Raw genomic sequence first — 18,396 nt, forward strand, 5'->3', positions numbered from 1 at the left:
GTTAAGATCAGACAAACTCCAGCACTTTCTATGGGCAAGTTATAATCTCTGCAAGCCTCGGTTTCCTCACTGGTAAAGGTGGATAAAAATAGTACCTACCTATTAGGGCTGTTGAGAGGACTAAACTAGGAAACGCCTGGTAAAAACATGGTAAATGCTTAACAAATGTTAGCTGTAATTTCACAGTTAAGCAATACAATTTGTGTCCTTGTGATAAGGAAGGACATTTTTACTTCACTTTCTTAACTCACAAAGAATAGGCACGTGGAGAAGGAAATAAACAGAACACAGGTGCAATCAAATGGATTTTAGCCAAAGTCAGGCCAAAGAGAGCAGAGGAGAGGGCTCAAGCTGTGGTAGAGTGTTTATCAGTTAGGAGAGGGAATTGAGTAACACAGGAATGGGAGGATCAAAAGGGAGAGAAAGGAGAAAAAGGAGGGAATGTTATCATTCTGTTACTCTGGCTGTCAGCAGCTTGGGTAGAGCACCCACTCTGTACAGCGTGCCCCTTTAGATAGGGGGTTACATGGGGATAGATGGACCGGCCCTGTCACATGGTCCTCACGGCCCACCTTGTCGTGATTGGCAGAGTGAGTGTAGCAATGACAGAAGAAGTAAATCCTGGACACGGGCAGAAGCACTAGTCCAGCAGAGGCCTGATGCTGCCTGACTGAAGGCCCGTGCCCTCAGGGACTCTCTGTGTATCCAGGACAGGACTGGAGTGCCCACTTCTGTACTGCAGTGTGCCAGGTGCTCTATGAAGCATGCAGCCTGACCTCTGATTTTAGTCCAAGTTCAGAAGCAAGTACGTGGAGAGAACATTCAGGAGGCTCTGATGAAATTCCAGGAGAAAGGGGATGAACCCCAAACAGGGGCCAGTGGGATTGAAAAAGAGAGGACAGATGCAGGGGCCAGGGACACAGTGTTGGCAGATATCAGCAGGACTCGGCGACAATGTGGGAGAAAGGGCAAGAAGCCCAAGGGTCTGCCTTGGGTGACCAGAAAGTCCTTTTGGCAGAGCTGGGGACACTGGAGGAACTTGGACCAGTGGTCCTCATGTTTTAGGGTGTTTGAGTCACCTGTAGGGCTTAATGCTACAGATTCCTAGCACCCCTCCCAGACCTACTGAGTCTGAATTTCTGCATTGCGCCCAGAATCTGCCTTTTTTAGCAGGTACCCCAGAGGCTTCTGATGTAGGTGGTCTGCAAGTCACGTCTTGAGAAATGCTGGATTAGAGAAGATAAACATCTTAGCCTGGCCCTGCAGAAAGCAGAGTCTGAGGCAAGGGCTAAGGCACTTAAGCTTTATCAGGGAGGTGGAATCCCAGGAGTGGGAGGGGAAGCGGGGAAGATGCAGTAGGACACGTGGAATTTTCGTGCTGGCCACCATTTCAGAATAAACCGTGAAGGATCAGGCGGCTGACTCGGCATGGGGGCTGCTGCAGGCAGCTTGCAGGAGGAATCGCGCCTCAGCGTAGTTGCGGGGTGATGGATATAGGGGAGTCTGGTTCTCTCCCCGTCCCGCCTGACCCCTGTTTCCCGTGGGTGAAAGTCACTGCACTGGAGCTCACTCCCCTGCCTTTCAGAATTGTGTCAACTGTCCCCTTGGTGACTTCTCAGGAGTCCAGGTCCCATACCCCTGGCAGTAGAGGGGCAACCAGGGTGGGCAGGGTGCTGACCTAGAGAGAAAGGAAGAAGGAAGCAGTGAGAAGGGGCCCAGCTTTGTCTCCCAGTAGAGGAGGGAAGTCAGGCTGGGAAAGGTGGATTGCCAGTTCCCGTAATGAATTAGAGTTTTGAAGCTGGAGAGTAAGAAGAAAGATTTCTAGGGAAATGATCTAAATGGAATTACATTAACAATGGCAATAAGAAAGGAAGAATTTGTATCCATAGTAAGTGTCTTTAAATTCTTCTTTGTTTGTATTTCTTGCCGCAGAAAAACTTCCATTAAAAGAGGACACCAGTGGTCAAATGACACGTGTGAGCGGTGGCGAGTTTTGGCAAAAGGGAGGCGCCAGAAATTCAAGGTATCACCTGTGTATTTTTTTATCCTGAATTAAGTTTCTCCCTTCTCAGCCCAAAGTTCTAGTAAAAGGTTCCACTTGGATTAAAGAGCAAATGAGTTTGTGAATCTCATTCAAAATCCCACATCTTTTTTCCTCTGAAGACCTGTAAGTTCCTAAGATGCTCTGAAAGGAATTTAAAACTAATAATTGTAATTCTTAAGGGCTGCCAGTGGCCTGTGGGATTCCAGAGAGTAATAACCTCATTTAACATTTACGTGAAGCTTTCTGTCTGTGTGTTACCAGAACTTGGTTAACAGTACACACTGGCAAATGCATTAATCTGTCATAGAAGTAGGGGGGATTTAGTCACAGGAAGTTTAAATAACTGATTGTGTCGTGTAAGGAGCCAACAACGAATAGATGCTTAGATTTATTTTCTGCTGTCATCATGAACAGAAGTATTTTATCATCCTGAATAAAAGTATTTCAGATGGCTATGAGATCAGATCCTAGGAAGAAAATCAGATCAGATCTCTTGATAGTCATAAAGATGTTGGTAACTCAGTGGTGACAAGTTGATTTTAGTTTGTATGTGCGTGATGTCTGGGGGCAGGAGGTAAAAATTTGCAGCTGTTGTTTATTTATCTATTCATTTATATATCTAATTGAAGTATAGTTGATTTACAATGTTGTGTTAATTTCTGTGGTACAGCAAAGTGATTCCATGTATGTGTATATACACTCTTTTTCATGTTCTTTTCCATTATAGTTTATTACAGGATATTGAATGTAATTCCCTGTGCTATACAGTAGGACGTTGTTGTTTATCTAGTCTCTATATAATAGTTTGCACCTACTAATCCCAAACTCCCAATCCATCCCACCCCGCCGCCCCTCCTTCTTGACAACCACAAGTCTGTTCTCTGTCTGTAAGTCTGTTTTGTAGATAGGTTCATTTGTGTCATATTTTAAATTTCACATATAAGTGATATCATATGGTATTTGTCTTTCTCTTTCTGACTTCACTTAGTATCATAATTCTAGGTCCATCCATGTTGCTGCAAATGGCGTTATTTCATTCTTTTTTATGGCTGAGTAATATTCCATTGTATATATGTACCACATCTTCTTTATTCATTCATCTGTGGATGGACATTTAGGTTGTTTCCATGTCTTTGCAATTGTGAGTAGTGCTTGCAGCTGTTTTTAATACAATCACGGTGCTTGTGAGTAGAGGTAAAGGATGGGTGAGGATGGGTAGATAACTCATGATTTGAGGTAGAAGTTAAAGGACAGACAGATGAATAAAGTGTGGATTATTAAGTGCCTGTAGTCAATGACATTACTTTGAATTAAGAAGTAAAGAAAAGGTTTTGAGCAACTAAAAGGGCAAAATGGGGAATAGGAAGAAATGCCACGCTAGCGTCATGTAAAGAAAGAAAAGGATGAAGAAAGAGAGAGGGATTATTGCAGGAAGTAAATGTAGTCCATTAAGGAATTTATTGCAAGAGCTATTGGCCATACAGAAAGAAGACTCATGAGCTGCATGTTTTAGAGAGAGTAATTATTGGGGACTGGATCTATAATGCTCATGCAACAAAGTTTTACTGAGCAACAGGTACATACACGGCACTGAGACAGCAATGAGAAGAGTTTGTGTCTTGCTTCCTTGGTCACGTCTTTCCTCTCTGGACCATCAGGTACTACATACCGGTTTAGAAAAAGAAAGACAGAAAATATGGTTAAAAAGGATTCTTTGTCCACGAGGTCTCTTCTAGCTGTAGAATTCTTTGATTCTGGGCCAAGATCCCTAGAGCTCCACAGAGGCTGTAGCAAGTATATTCTCTGCAGGCTGGATCCCTATAGGATTGTTGTTGTTATTGCTTTAACGTCCTGCCTCCCAATCGTATTTCTGCCAGATAGGTTCATTTATTTTTTTGCAAATTGATGGAAAGCCTAACCGAAGCCAGCTTAAGCATGAAAGTAATTTATTGGCTCCCAGTACTGAAAAGTCATGAGTGGATTTATTCAGGAATGGCCGGATCCAGGACCTCAAGTGCTATCACAGTATTCTGAGTTCCCTCGTTCTCTCTCTTGGTTCTGCTTCCCCTGGGTTGTTTCCATTTTCAGATCTGCTCTTCCCTGTGGCAGCAAGATGACTGCCACAGCTTCAGACTCATCACCTATACACCTCCAGCTTGGATAGGGAACATATCTACCCCAGCAGGAGCTCCCACACACATCCTGTAAGTCATGCTGATTGTACTGGTTTGGGTCCGATGCCCATCCTGGAATCAAACGCTGTGGCCAGAGGGATTAAATTGTGCTGATTGGTCAGAACTGGGCCAGTGCTCCTCCCGGCCAGCGCCTTGTGGACTGGGAAGCTTGGGACAGCGTAACCAGCAGACGAGGAAATGGATTCTGGTGAGCCAAAAATTAATACTCTGCCACCCCAGGCTCAGTGAAACCTAGGGAGAGAACCTGAGGTTCTGATCCAAAAACCAAGAAGAGGTCAGAGGGGCAAGAAAGACTTCCAATCCAGAAATGGCTCCGGGATGGAATGATGTGTCCCGGGTGGCGGCTCACTGCCCACTCAGCATGCCGTTTGTTCCATGGGCTGACCAGGGATTCTGTGTAACCCTGGTGTATAGCTGCTTTCAGGAGATGACGGGGTGGTGTGTGTGGAGGGGGAATCCTCCACTTCCTGTTTAGGATCACACTCTTCACCCTCCCCTCCCACGCAGGCCATATGTTCATTCTAAGCCTCAGCATCCAGCCAGAAAAACCCTTTGTGTTTTCTTGGCAAAACTAGGGCCCAGTAATTAAAGTCCATATGCAAAGCTGCTCCCCCCAGCCCACACTGAGGGATTTTAATTAGTATGTAATTGGTCAGAGAGGTGCTATCAAATAGCTCCCAGTCTGGCCGGCTGGAAAGGCGGTATTTGAAAAGCCCCAGACCAGAGAGGGATAATAAATGCTTTAAGTTCCATCTGTTGGAATGATTTGTTTAAGGTAGAAATTTCTGTTCTGTTACTATTTTTAACGATTCTGCTCATAGTGTTTCTTCAAGTCATGTAACAGCTACCAGAGTATTCACAGGAGGTAGGACTGTAAGTGAACCAGAAGAAGGCTTAGCAAATCCATGTTTCTCCCTTCAAAGAAATTCATAAAATTCGGTGGGGATGGGGATGGAAAGAGGTGAGCTGGGCATTTGGTTTGAGTAGCTGGGCAGGAACTTCGGCTTATGTCCATTCATGACAACAACCATCAGGGAAATCAGCCCGTTGGCAATTTGTGATCTTTGAAATGAAGAGCACCCGTGTCCTTTAGCGTTGCCTCCAAAGCACCATGTGAGTGAGTCTGTCTCCGTGGGAGGAAGGACTTGGAATTCACCTTGGTGGACAAGGGTCGTCAACAGAGGAGAAGCAGTGGGAGCAGGAAGCAGGGAGGCAGAGATCTCATTGCGCTGTGGAAGCGTGCAGGCTAGACTGAAACTGCAGTGGTGAGAATGATGATGATGGGGCTTCCCTGGTGGCGCAGTGGTTGAGAATCTGCCTGCCAATGCAGGGGACACGGGTTCGAGCCCTGGTCTGGGAAGATCCCACATGCCGCGGAGCAACTAGGCCTGTGAGCCACAACTACTGAGCCTGCGCGTCTGGAGCCTGTGCTCCGCAACGGGAGAGGCCGCGACAGTGAGAGGCCCGCGCACCTTATGAAGAGTGGCCCCCGCTTGCCGCAACTGGAGAAAGCCCTCGCACAGAAACGAAGACCCAACACAGCCAAAAATAAATAAATAAATTTATAAAAAAAAAAGAATGATGATGATAAGTATTATTGTCATAGTAGTAATGCTGTCATCGCCATCGTCATCAGGGCAGCCAGCGTGTACTCTGTGCTCACTGCAGACTTGGCACCGTGCTCAGCATCTTCTGTGAATCGTGGTGTTCACACTGTCTGTGACGTTGCTCCTATCGCTCCCCTGTTGTGTAGATGAGGAACTGAAGACTCCGATGGCTTGGCCGGCTTGCTTGAGGTCACCAGCTAGTCAGTGGCCGAGCCGGGGTTTGAACCCCAGTGGTCTGACTCCAGAGTCCGGGCTCTCAACCACCAGGCTTGCTCCCTCCTCCCAAGCATCACCAAGTGCCTTGGTTTCGCTTGAAGAACATGTCCTGGAAACAGGACGGTAGAATGAGGTCTGTCTCAGCTCCTGTGCTTTCCTACCCAGCTCTCAAGTATGGAAGTGAGGTGTTGGTACCTGCCAGGGCCACACCCAGAGGAGGGGTTGAGAACGTGTGTGGAAGGGATGGGGGCAGAGTATGGAGTGTTCAGGCCCCTAGAAGGCCCACCTAACCTCAGATGGGCCTCTCTGTCCCTTCATGTGGCCGGAACCCTAAGGGTCCCGGCAGTGTTCCCTGCAAGGGACTTTCTCTCCTGTCTTCTCACTCTGCTACTTAGGGGCTGAAAGATGGGCCCTGCTCCTGCCCTGTTTGCCCTTCTAGGTGGAAGTTGTCGAGATGCTTGTGCTCAGTCATTTGGCTTGAGGCCTGCGCCCACTGGGAGAAGGCCTGGCTTGTCTTTTTCCATCCTCTTCTTGTTCTCTTGTCTGTCTGTCCGTTCATCCATTCATTCAACCCTGGTCCTTCTCTCCAGTGCACTCATTTTCTCTCCCTTGGCTGGAGAAGGTCTGGGAAGGTGGCCTGGGTTTACTCCACTCTGGGCATGGAGTCCATCACCCCATTTCCCCTGCTTGCTGTTCTCCCTCGTGTGTCACAGTGGCGGCTGGCTCTTGTTGGAGGCTCAGAACTGAGCCTGGGAGTGAATGTTCTGGATCTTCCCTCATGCTCAGCTCGCTCTAGTAGGGAGTCCACAACCCAGCCAGTCTCGCTGGAGTTTTGCTCAGAACCCGAGGCCAACGCCCACCAATAATAAAGTGTCATTTGGCCTTGCTTTGTTCTCTGTGCGCCCTTTTCCCCCAGGGGCCTTGTGGGGACAGTGGCTGGTTTGTGGCAGGACTTGGGGTTTTCTGTGTACCGGCCAATCCCATCAGGATGCTGTGTTGCTCTCACTCCTTCAGACGCTGTGTGCACATACCCTGTATTTGCCTGCGGGCGCTAGACAGACTGTTGCCAACCAAGATGGGTCAATCTGGGTGAACGGGGTACGGATTGAAGGAGAGGGGGAGAATTTGTGCTTGTGTCATGGTGCCCTGAACAGAATTCAGGAGATGAAAGCGTTTGTGTAAAGCAGCACAGAACCAGGAAATGGGGAAAAGGAAGGAAGGAAGGAAGGGAGGAAGGGGGGAAAGGGGGAGGGGCAGTTGTAGGAAATGACAAGAAAGGAAAGTCAGGAAGTCTGGCTTCTAGATGGAAGTCCTTTTTGAAGAGAAAACTAGTCATTGTTTAAGATGCTGTATTTAACATAAATTAGAGGGGATTAAGGCTAGAATCTAGAGTCGATGTTATTTGTCTCACACTTAAATCCTTGCTTCTAGAATGCTTTCTTCTTGCAAAATAACAGTATTCTGGGTTTGGGTCGTGATGCTGTATGAATAGATGTTGGTTTAGAAGAATAATTTTACTAGCTGCCCTATGAGAGCTATTTATAGTATCTTTCCTTTCTGTAACATCTAAAACAAAGGTTGGTTTAAAAAAATGTTTGTAGCATTCCTGGTAAAACTAAAGGCCTTGCCTGACACTGCATATGGTTTGGTTTATAATCTAGGGATGGTTCCAGCATGCAGAGATTCAAAGTGGGTTTCTTTGTGGCTTGTCTGCACCTGCCGGAGATCTGGTGCACCGATTAAAGTTACAAGGCAGCTATTAGCCACCAACTGACACCAAGATTATAGGTTAAAGTCTGAATTGGTTTAAACGGTGTCATGTGTCCACCAAGGCAGAGAGTGAGGTGGGTGACATGTGTTTGGCAAATGGTAAGAAGCCACTCCAGTCTGGGGAAGGAAGTCTTCTTATTAACAGTTACGTACCAAGAGAAGTGGGGTCGGGGTAGGTTTGTTGGAAAAGCCTTGAATCTGGAGTCAGGCAGACCTAAGTTCTGAGTCCTGACGGTGTGACCCCGGTGAGCCTCAGTTTGTCATCTTAAAAATGGGAATGATAGGGCTTCCCTGGTGGCGCAGTGGTTAAGAATCTGCCTGCCAATGCAGGGGACACGGGTTCGAGCCCTGGTCTGGGAAGATCCCACATGCCGTGGAGCAACTAAGCCCGTGAGCCACAACTACTGAGCCTGCGCTCTAGAGCCTGTGCTCCGCAACGGGAGAGGCCGTGACAGTGAGAGGCCCGCGCACCGCGATGAAGAATGGCCCCCGCTCGCCGCAACTGGAGAAAGCCCTCACACAGAAACGAAGACCCAACACAGCCAAAAATAAATATAAAATAAATTAAAGAAATGTTTATAAAAAAATTTAAAAAATGGGAATGATAATTCCTGATTTATAAAAAGAATTCAGTGAATTGGAAATCACATCATTCTTGCTGGCATTAACGCAACAAAGTTACACTGAATTGCATTAATAGAAAATGAGCAGCGGGACTTCCCTGGTGGTCCAGTGGTTAAGACCCCGCGCTTCCAGCACTTCCTCTGCAGGGGCGCGGGTTCGATCCCTGGTCGGAGAACTAAGATCCTGCATGCCATGCGGCGTGGCCAAAAAATTAATAAAAAAAAAAAAGAAAGAAAAAGAAAATGAGCAGCAGCAGCTTTGGAAGGAGGAGAATGTTGTAGAAGCATCGAGCCTGCTGGATTGGGGTACAGTGTGTTGGAGAGAAAGGAGTCCTCCAGCCCTGGATTCAAGTCCTGGCTCCAGAACTTACTAGCTGCTTGACCTTGGGCAACCTGTCTGAGCCACGGTGTCCTCATCCGGACACTGGGGACAACACTGACAGCGACCTCACAGGGCTGTTGTGAGGAGTAGATGAAGTGGAAGAAGTAGATTCGCTCCAGGTCAGTGCTGGGCTCACGGGCTCCGGAAATGCCCACAAATGTTAGTCACCTTCGCTGTTAGTCACCTTGCTCCATCAAGCAACACTTCTCCCTCCGGCATCACCACTATTTATTCTAAACTGGAATTTCTTTCTCTTCCTACAAGCATTTCTCAGACTTCAGTAATTGGAGGCCCCCTGCCCAATTTTTGCCACCTATGCATGCCTCCTCTCTTGTTATTTATTATTGTTTTCTTCAAGTCAACTTTTTAATCCTTTGAAAATCTGTGTAGATCTTAAAATAGAATGTTTATGACTCACCTGAAATTTCTGTATGCACTGCCAGACACATACGTATTATACGTGGGGTAATATTGGTCTCATCCTTTGCTAGTCGAAGTGTGGTCCCTGAACCAGCAGCACCAGTATCCCCTGAGAGCTTGTTAGAAATGCAGACTCTCAGGCCTCACCCCAGACCTCCTGACACAGAATCTGCAATTTAAGAAGATCCTCAATGATTGGTATACTTTTAGGGGGGGAACACTTATTCATTTTTTTATTGAGGTGAAGTTCACATATATACTTCTAAGGTTTGAGAAGCAGTGGTCTAGGGGATCTTTAAAGTTTCTTCCAACTCTGAGAACTAATGCCAAATATTGATATTTCTCCCTCTTTCTGAGATCCAAGTCCGTATTTCCAACCTAGGTGTTCTACTCTCAGCCTAAACCCCATCTCTGGCCTCTCCTAAGTGCTCCCATTCCCCCAGATGGACCTTGAAACCATCTTTAACTCCTTCCTCCCCCACCCGCACTTCAGTTCCTGCAAAGTAGACCCAACTCGATCTCCATCAGGACGTTCTCCTTGGACTTCCCTGGCGGTCCGGTGGTTAAGACGCCGCGCTTCCACTGTGGGGGGCACAGGTTCAGTCCCTGGTCGGGGAACTAGGATCCCGCGTGCTGCGCGGCATGGCCAAAAAAAAAAAAAAAAGGATCTCCTCGATTCCTGTAGCTCCCCCTGCACTGCAGGCCCCTCATCTGAGTGCTGGCTATTGTCCTCTCCCTGTATTCTTTTTCCTCCAGGGGATCCTTGCTAGCTCCGTGTTCTCGAGGCACAAGTGTGGTCATATCATCCACTCTTCAGTCACCTTGTGTGATTCCCTATTACCTAGCATGGAGCAACCAGACTCCTCAGTCTGTCCTTTAAGGCTCTCCATTATTTTACTGATATCAGGCTCCCACCTTACATATACCCTGAGCTGTAGACAAGTCGTACAAGGCATTGTTTTATACAAAGCTTTCCCTGCCTCTGCGTCTTTGCTTATGCTTTCGCATTTCTGAAATGCGTTTCTCTCCAGCCTCATGATTTCACGTCTCCACCTCTCAAAACTCTTCCAGTCCAAGACCTCTGCTCACGTTTCACCTCCTTCCTGAAGCCTTCCAAGGCTCCCCAGCTCCATAGCTCTCCTTAATTTCCACCGCCTATGGTGACCTCTGCCTTTTAGCATGGTTGTATTAGCACTAATCTTAACTCTTCAAGCCTGTACAACAGGTATGACTCTTAGTGCCACCATGTCAACTTAACTCTCTTTAACTCAGTTTCTATTCTGAGCTCCCCATCTGCTTGCAAATATACCATCCCATTCTCCATTACACTCTGTTTGGCCCCAGGCCGCATTCTCAGTGCTAGAGGATTGGGGCCAAGGCACCTGCGAGGTGGTATATCGCGTCCTCAGATGCCATCTGTCCAGCTGGCATCTACTGGAATGTACATCATTCTGTTAAGCCTTCAGTCACTGGACATGTAGGTCGCTGCTGCCTTATCTCATGTTTCCCTTTGCAAGGCCTCTTTAGGTCCTGCAGCTGTACTCTCTTTACTGCACTGGTGTCTCTCTTGGACGCACAGGGCCCGTCTTCTGCCCTGTGCCATGCTGGAGCCGTGCAACTCTGCACAGCTGCCTGACGTTTTAGTGTATCACGTAGCTCTACCACTTAGCTGAGGTCTGGGTTCTTCCCCAGGCATGGGTCAGCCCTGCGCTCAGAGCTTCCAAACCTATCTGGAATTTTTGTTGTTTCCTTCTTCCTTAGCGGTCACCCAGTTGGAAAGGTTGGAGTCAGGAAGCCTTATATGATCATGTATTTTCCCTCAAAGTGTTAATTACCAGAATCTGCTCCATTCCCAACAGGGTGTAGACTTTGAAGCTCAAAAGAAATTTTTTCTCTCTGCTTTCTCATTCCCAGACTAGCCTGTCAGACTGATTAGGGCAAGGGCCATGGATACAAAGAAACCTGGGGAAAAATCCACCATTAATATTATCAACTATTATCCTGCTACATGATTTGTAAACTGCTTGGGGACAGGGAACTCTGTTTAATTCATCCTAATATGTCCCTACAGTAACTGAAATAGTGCGTGCACAGAGAAGGCACTAAACACACGGTTATTAGGCAAGAATATAAATGATATTACTTTTAAAAAAAAATTATTTAATTTATTTATTTTTGGCTGCATTTGGTCTTTGTTGCTGCTCGTGGGCTTTCTCCAGTTGCCGGGAGCGGGGGCTACTCTTCGTTGCGGTGCATGGGCTTCTCATTGCGGTGGCTTCTCCTGTTGCGGAGCCCGGGCTCTAGGTGCACGGGCTTCCGTAGTTGTAGCATGCAGGCTCTGTAGTTGTGGCTCGCGGGCTCTAGAGCGCAGGCTCAGTAGTTGTGGCGCACGGGCTTGGTTGCTCTGCAGCATGTGGGATCTTCCCAGACCAGGGCTCGAACCCGTGTCCCCTGCATTGGCAGGCGGATTCTTAACCACTGCGCCACCAGGGAAGCCCTAGGTTACTTTTTTTGATTCTGTATTATTAATGTCATATTCATGGTTTTTCATCTCACTGATGCTAGCAGATATCCATCTCTCTATATATGATGATAAAATAGGAAGAGAAAAAAAAAACCTAGTGATTGGGCTGACTGGATAAAATCTACTAAATAAATGAGAATAATGATATCTGACAGTCATTTATTCATTCAGCCTATTGAATGAGGACTTTCTGTGGGCCATACACTATTCTGGGGGACATTGGGAGATATTTGTGGATGAGACATTCAAGTCCCTGGTGGGTTTGTGAGGAAACAAATAATTGACACATGCTCAAGTAAACAGGGTAACTTCATAAATAGACGAGTGCTGTGGAGATGATCACACATGTAAATGTATAATTAAGCAGAAGGTAAGTAAGACACACAGAGAGACCTGGCAGGGATGCTTGTGCCAAGATCTGAAAAAGGGGTAGGAGTAACCAGCCAAAGGAGACAGTGAAGGTGAGGGAGAGGAGGAGGGGCAGGGCGTTTCAGGCAGAAGGAAGAGCACGTGCAATGACCCTGTGGCAGGGAGAAGCATCATATGTATACTTAGTATATAGAGAATGAGGGGTGTGTGAACATGAGGAAGGAGGTGAGCAGAGGCAAGTTCTTCCTTTCATCTTCTCATCCAGTGGGCAGGTATTTGTTGAATGCCTGCTATGTGCCAGGCACACACTGAGGCACAGTAGTGAACAAGATGGACATGGTCCTTGCCCTTGTGGCGCTCACGGCCAATCAGTAGAGAGAATTCTCTCTGTGCTATTATGGCAAGCTAATGGCTTGTTTAATTGCTGCCTTTTATTTATTTAGGAACTCTTATCTTGCTAAATGTAATTTCTTCCTTGTAAAGGAAATGACAGCATGTTCTTAGTGCATGCTGTTTTGGAATAATATATTCCTGATGAGAACATCACTTTTCAGCTAGGTAAGTCATGAGGTTGAGACCGAAAAGGCCAACATGGGTGATGATTGTAGTTAGTCTGCTGATTGACTTTACTTACAACCTTTGATAAGGTCTTATGAAAACTCAGCATTTGCAGATGCCAAAGTGAGGCTGTCTGGAGGAGATGGGTAAGATCTGAGCTGTGTATTAGTTCATGGAGCACCAGCTGCCCTGAACAGATACACACCAACATTTCAGTGGCTTATTATATACAGGTTTATTTCTCACCAGATGTCTCTGGTCAGCAGATGGATCTCCTCTAAGGGGTGCTTCAGGCTCCCAGGTTCCTTCCATCTCGTGGCTCCACCCTCTTCAAATTGTAGCTTCCAAGGTCACACAGAAGGGGAAAGAACATGGCAAATTACCCGTGGGAGGTTTTAATGGGCCAGGCCTGAAATGGCATCTGTCGCTTCTGCCCGTGCCACTGGCCAGAACTCAGTCACATGGTCACACTGACTGCAAGGGAGGTTGGGAAATGTAGTCTAGCTACGGGCCCCAGAAGAAATGGAAACTGTTTTAATGAATAATGAACCGGTCTCTGTATCATCTGCAATTTAATTAATCCTGGTGCCTTTTGTACTTGGGTTCACTTTATTCTGTGGCCTTTGTCTATTCCTTAAAAAAAGAAAAGGCCCAAGTTGGAAATATTTGAATTTTTCTTTGTTGATATATGGTTTAAATAATGACACCCCTAAAAAAGTTTCATTACTTTCACTTTCTTTTCTCTTTTCTTCTCCCCCCCCTTCCCTTCCTTCCTTCCCTTTCTTCCTTCTTTTCCTCCCTCCCTTCCTCCCTGTGTAGAGTTAGGAATTTCCATTAATTCTTATTTAGAATTCACAGGTTTGAATATAGCCAGCTTGCCTTTCATATATTTGTCAGTCTAAAAATGTCAGTGGACAATTAATAAAAATTTAGAAACCACTTATCTCCATTTGGAGGGGGAATTAGAGGGGTATAGTTAGCTTTGAGAGCATAAGATCATTTGGTTTTTGGGCCACCTTATCTGACCACAGGAAAGGAGGGGAAGGAATTCAGGCTCTTCATGACCTAAACCCTCAGTATCTGTTTCCATCCTTAATAACAAATGGGAAGGGGAGCAGTCACGGGGGCCTGTTTCTGAGAGCTATTCATTTTCTCCCTGATCATACAGGGCTGTGAAATGTGAAAAGCATCAGGGACTCTGAGCACGGTTCCCCTAAATGCCCCGTTGCCCACAGGGAACCAGCCAAAGGCTGGGGTTGGCTTCAGATGGCTGGACAGGTGGCCTTGTAATTAAAACCTTTCCCTTCTAACTGCAGGCCTTGTTTTGCCAGGAATCTGAGGTGAAGAAAATGTTCTAGTTAGATTCCTACACCAGCTGCTTTGAAAGCTTCCTCACAGTTGTCCCCAGACCACAGCAGGCAACCACATCTCTGCTTTCAGAATCTTGGGGACTTAGTGTTATTTGAGATGGGTTAAGCGGGCGTAGAGATGAGGGAAGATTCCTTCCTGATCTCAAAAGTTCGGAGCCTTTTGGAAGACTGGAGCAGCACAAAAGAAAGTCTGGAATGTGTGCATTTCCTCTTTATATCATCTTTGTGAGATAAGGGCCATTATTAGTCCTTATGTTGTGGGTGAGAACACGGAGACACACAGGATTTAAGTAGCTTGATTGTGGTCAAGGGGTTAAGCATCAGTCAGGATTCACATCCGAGTAGTGTGGACTCCGGGCTCAGGCATTGGTAACCTCTACTCTTAAGCAGGTCCAAAATTTAATTCCTGAGCGTCCTCCCCATATAGTCTCCATCTTCACTCCTCCTCCATCCTAGTTCACGGGCCCTCCACCCTCCCAGTTCCTCAGGCCAAAAACCTGGGAGTCATCCTTGACTTGTCCTAATCTCATTACCCCCAGTAGAATTTACCAGGAAACTCAATTGCTTGTGTTTACAATCTACATCCAGAATCTGGGTACATCTCACCATTTCCAGTGCTACCAATACCTTAGTCAAAGCTGTATCTATTCCGTCCTCTAGTCTACAATAGCCTTGACACTGATCTCTCTGTTTCTAGTCTTGCTGTCCTCTGGTCTCTTTCTGTGAAGAGCTCTCCACAAGATCATCATGGACCTGAGCCTCCTTTTCTCTCATTCACCTTCCCAAGGTGGCTGTGTTCATCTGTGTGGTCAGAGCTGCCTCAGCTCCTTGTCTCCCAGAAAGGGAATTAGAGAGGAAATCCTGGCAAACAGTTTCCTTTTAAACAAATGATGCACAATTTGTACACATCATTTCCACTCACATTTCACTGGCAAGGAAAGAGTCACATGGCCAACTTAGCTGCAGGGGCATCTAGGAAATGTGGTCTGGGAGTGGATTGTCATATTCCCAACTCCTCAGGAAGAGGAGACTGGATTTGGACATAACTAGCCGTGTGCCAGAGTCCAAGAGGGGAAGCAGGTAGACCTGTCAGGAGGCTGTTCAGGACCCTTAGGTAAGTGTTGACAGTAGCTTGACCTAGAGAAGAGGCAGTGAGGATGGAGAGAGATGGACAGATTTGTGATGTATTTTGGAGGTAGAATTGGGGAGTCGGGGGTGTAGGGTTAAGGAAAAAGCGGGGATCAAGGACGATTCCCAGATATTTCTGTCTTGAGAGACACAGTGATGCCATTTTCTGGGCCGAGGAAGCAGCGTGGAGCGGCCACCTAGGGACAGTGTGTGAGGCCTGTCGCTTAGAGGGCCCGTCTTACGTCATAGTGGAAGCAACCACACCAGGTTGGAATGGCTCTGGGGTAGAGTCTGAGGGGTGGTCTGCCCTGTGGATCAAATGCGTTTTACCTTAAAATGCTTCAAAGGAAGGAGGAGGGCAGCCTATTTTTGGTGCATTAGTAGGCCAAGTTGCTGGCAAGGTAGAGGTTGATTCAAGAAGCCGGGTGCCGTGGAGCCCAAGTGGCATGTGGTTGCAGCCCTGGGTTAGGCCAGCAGAGCCGCTTTCAGTTTGGGGGAAGGGAGGAGCTCGGTAGAGGCACTTATTTTCCAGCACCTAGGCCAGAAAAGGTCATGCTCCCAGCACCTTGATGCCCCTTGACATTGAGGGCTCCTAAGTGTTTTTCTGTCTCCTGTTTGCCTGAGTTGGAGCGTGGTGTAAGGACATGTGTTTGCAATTAGAGTAGTTAAGAGACGAGGGTCTGGAAGGATGACTAACTCACCCAGCTGGGTGGTTACAAGGCCTGCTCTGGCCATTTTGAGAGGCAGTGTGGACGGGGGCGGGGGTGGAAGACTCAGGGGTCAGACCCAACTTGAGGCTCATCGATTTTGAAAGAACCTACAAAGCCAAGTTGCTCACTCTGAGTCTGGGGCCAAGACGCTCAGCCTGAGATGAGCCCAGCTGGTTCTGCCACCTCTGAGAGTGTGCCTGGGCCAGTGCTAGTTTTTATAAATGTTAGCTATTTAAAAACATTGTTTAGTATTAATTTTTAAATCACTCAGTATTGTGCCATGTGAGTTTTTTTTCACCTTTCTTTATTTTTGGCTGCGTTGGGTCTTCGTTGCTGCACGTGGGCTTTGTCTAGTTGTGGCGAGCAGGGGCTACTCTTGGTTGCGGTGCACGGGCTTCTCATTGCGGTGACTTCTCTTGTTGCGGAGCACGGGCTCTAGGTGCAGGGGCTTCAGTAGTTGTGGGTTCTGGGCTCTAGAGCGCAGGCTCAGTAGTTGTGGCGCACGGGCTTAGTTGCTTCGCAGCATGTGGGATCTTCCCGGACCAGGGATCGAACCCGTTTCCCCTGAATTGGCAGGCAGATTCTTAACCACTGTGCCACCAGGGAAGTCCCTTTTTCACCTTTCTATTTCACCACTGAGAGAGTTGAAGTTCAGTCTCTAGTACAGAGTACCATGGTAAGGGTTTGAAACATTGCTTGTGAATACACTGGTATTCAGCTCACAAACTGGCTCTTTCGGCATCCACAGGGTTAAGCGTCCTCAGGGCCAGGGTAGGTCATGGCCCCCATGGTCCTGCAGTTCAGGAAAAGGGCTCCAGGCATGAGGTCACAGGCCTGGGTTTGAGGCCAGCTCCCCCTTCTCTGGCTCTGGGACCCTGGGCCTTGAGTAACTTGTGTGGCCTCCTGGGGTCTATTGCCCCAAAATGGGGAGTAACCATTTCCCTGCCTACCTTGAGGGTATTGTTGGGAGGATGCCACGAGATGGCCCTTGAAGGCACTTGGAAGTCAGTAAACCGCAGCACAGCACAAGGTGTCTCTGTGATCTCAAAGAAGTGATCAGAATACGGACATGAGGGCTTCAGTGCTTTTAATTTCTGCCTGTAGTTACCATTCATGAGGAGGGAAAGGTGGTTTGATGTTGGGAAACCCAACTTGTGTTTATGGTAGAAGAAAAAAATACCTTTAGATCAGTGTTAATAAGAGAAGTAGGGAAAAGCCTTCATTTCCCTGTGATGACTGATTTAGTGATAACTGAGTTTCTTGGATCAGTGAATTTGTTGTTATAGCCATACTCTCACCCAAGGGTCAGAACCTGTGGGACAGAGGAGTGGTCATGATCCCATCCAATAGAGGTGGTGAAGGCAGACCTGGACCCACTGCTGCCATGCAGCATCTGAGCCCAGGGCTCACTCTGACCTACCACCTGGGGAACCTGTGTTAAATTCACCCGGGACTGAGCAAGCTTAGAGCTCCCGTACCAGCAGCAGAGCCTGACTCGTAAGCCCGAGTGCTAACTTAGCAATGTAGCTGGGAGGAGAAAACCTGTGATATGCTTCTGGGAATTGCATTCTCAGTATCAAGGAACTGGATTGGTCTTAGTAAGCATGAAATCAAAGCAAAGGAGTTAGTGAGACTTGGTGGGCTATTTTATCTAACCTGTTCTGGATGAAGACCTTTTGAGCTTTATATTTGTCACTGACCTTTCAGCAGAGCAAAATTCTCCAGCCCACCATAGGCAGGGCCTCCTGAGTAAACTCTGATTCTGCTCAGCCTTTCCTTGGAGTCACCAAAAACTTCCGGCATCACCGCTCTGCCTCCCCTAATCATATGACGGTTCCTGAGGGCTGACCACCTCTGCCGCTTGCTGCATTGAAATCAGTGTCTTCCTTTTGAGTTACGCAGCCTAGGAGCCTTTAGACGTCACACACTTAGACGTCTCATTTCTTAGGTAGGTAAATTTCTGGGGGAAAAAGTGCACATTCAGCTAACCTCCTGTCTTTGATGTTGGGTCTTTTTAGCTTCCGTACAAGAATCAGGCATCTTTTAACCTGCTCTCCAAATTCTAGGTTACACCGTCTTTGACCTTGCCCCCTCCTCTGCACTGAATATATTTGACTCCATCCAGTGACTGTTTGTCAGGGGCCTCCCATGTACGAGAATAATGCTTTAGTTAAAAGGCACAGGCCTTTGGATCAGACCTGGGTTCATATCCCAGCTCCACCACTGCTGGCTGAGTCACCGTGAGCAAGCTTTTCTAACTTCAGTTTCACCCCTTGTAAAATGCGGTTAAGAGTACCCACCTGAATAGGGTTTTCATGAGGATTAAATGCAATAGTGTGTATAAAGTGCTTAGTTCAGTGGTTGTACATAAGTGCATAATAAAAATAAACAAAACTTTGAAAATGTGTATAGTGCTCTATGCATTTATTCATATGTTTCTAAACAAATTTGTGTGGAGTCCCCTGCATATGCCAGACTGG

The 18,396-nt window shown here is 47.1% G+C and overlaps 1 protein-coding gene and 1 long non-coding RNA gene across 2 annotated transcripts in view; one reads left to right on the plus strand and one right to left on the minus strand.

Annotated features, from left to right (window-relative positions):
* LOC309624597 overlaps positions 1 to 18,396 on the minus strand; it is a 329,163-nt gene that overhangs the window by 297,704 nt on the left and 13,063 nt on the right. The window lies entirely within an intron of this gene.
* The window catches only part of LOC309624566 (uncharacterized protein), a 404,937-nt gene that overhangs the window by 114,584 nt on the left and 271,957 nt on the right, over positions 1 to 18,396 (plus strand). The window contains exon 5 of the mRNA XM_082382813.1: positions 1,933 to 2,023. Within this exon, the coding sequence (XP_082238939.1) occupies positions 1,933 to 2,023 (91 nt within the window). The remainder of the gene's footprint in view (positions 1 to 1,932; positions 2,024 to 18,396) is intronic.

The sequence above is a fragment of the Balaenoptera borealis genome (assembly GCF_965194805.1).
Source record: "Balaenoptera borealis genome assembly, chromosome: 2".
NCBI classification, from domain to species: Eukaryota; Metazoa; Chordata; class Mammalia; order Artiodactyla; family Balaenopteridae; genus Balaenoptera; species Balaenoptera borealis.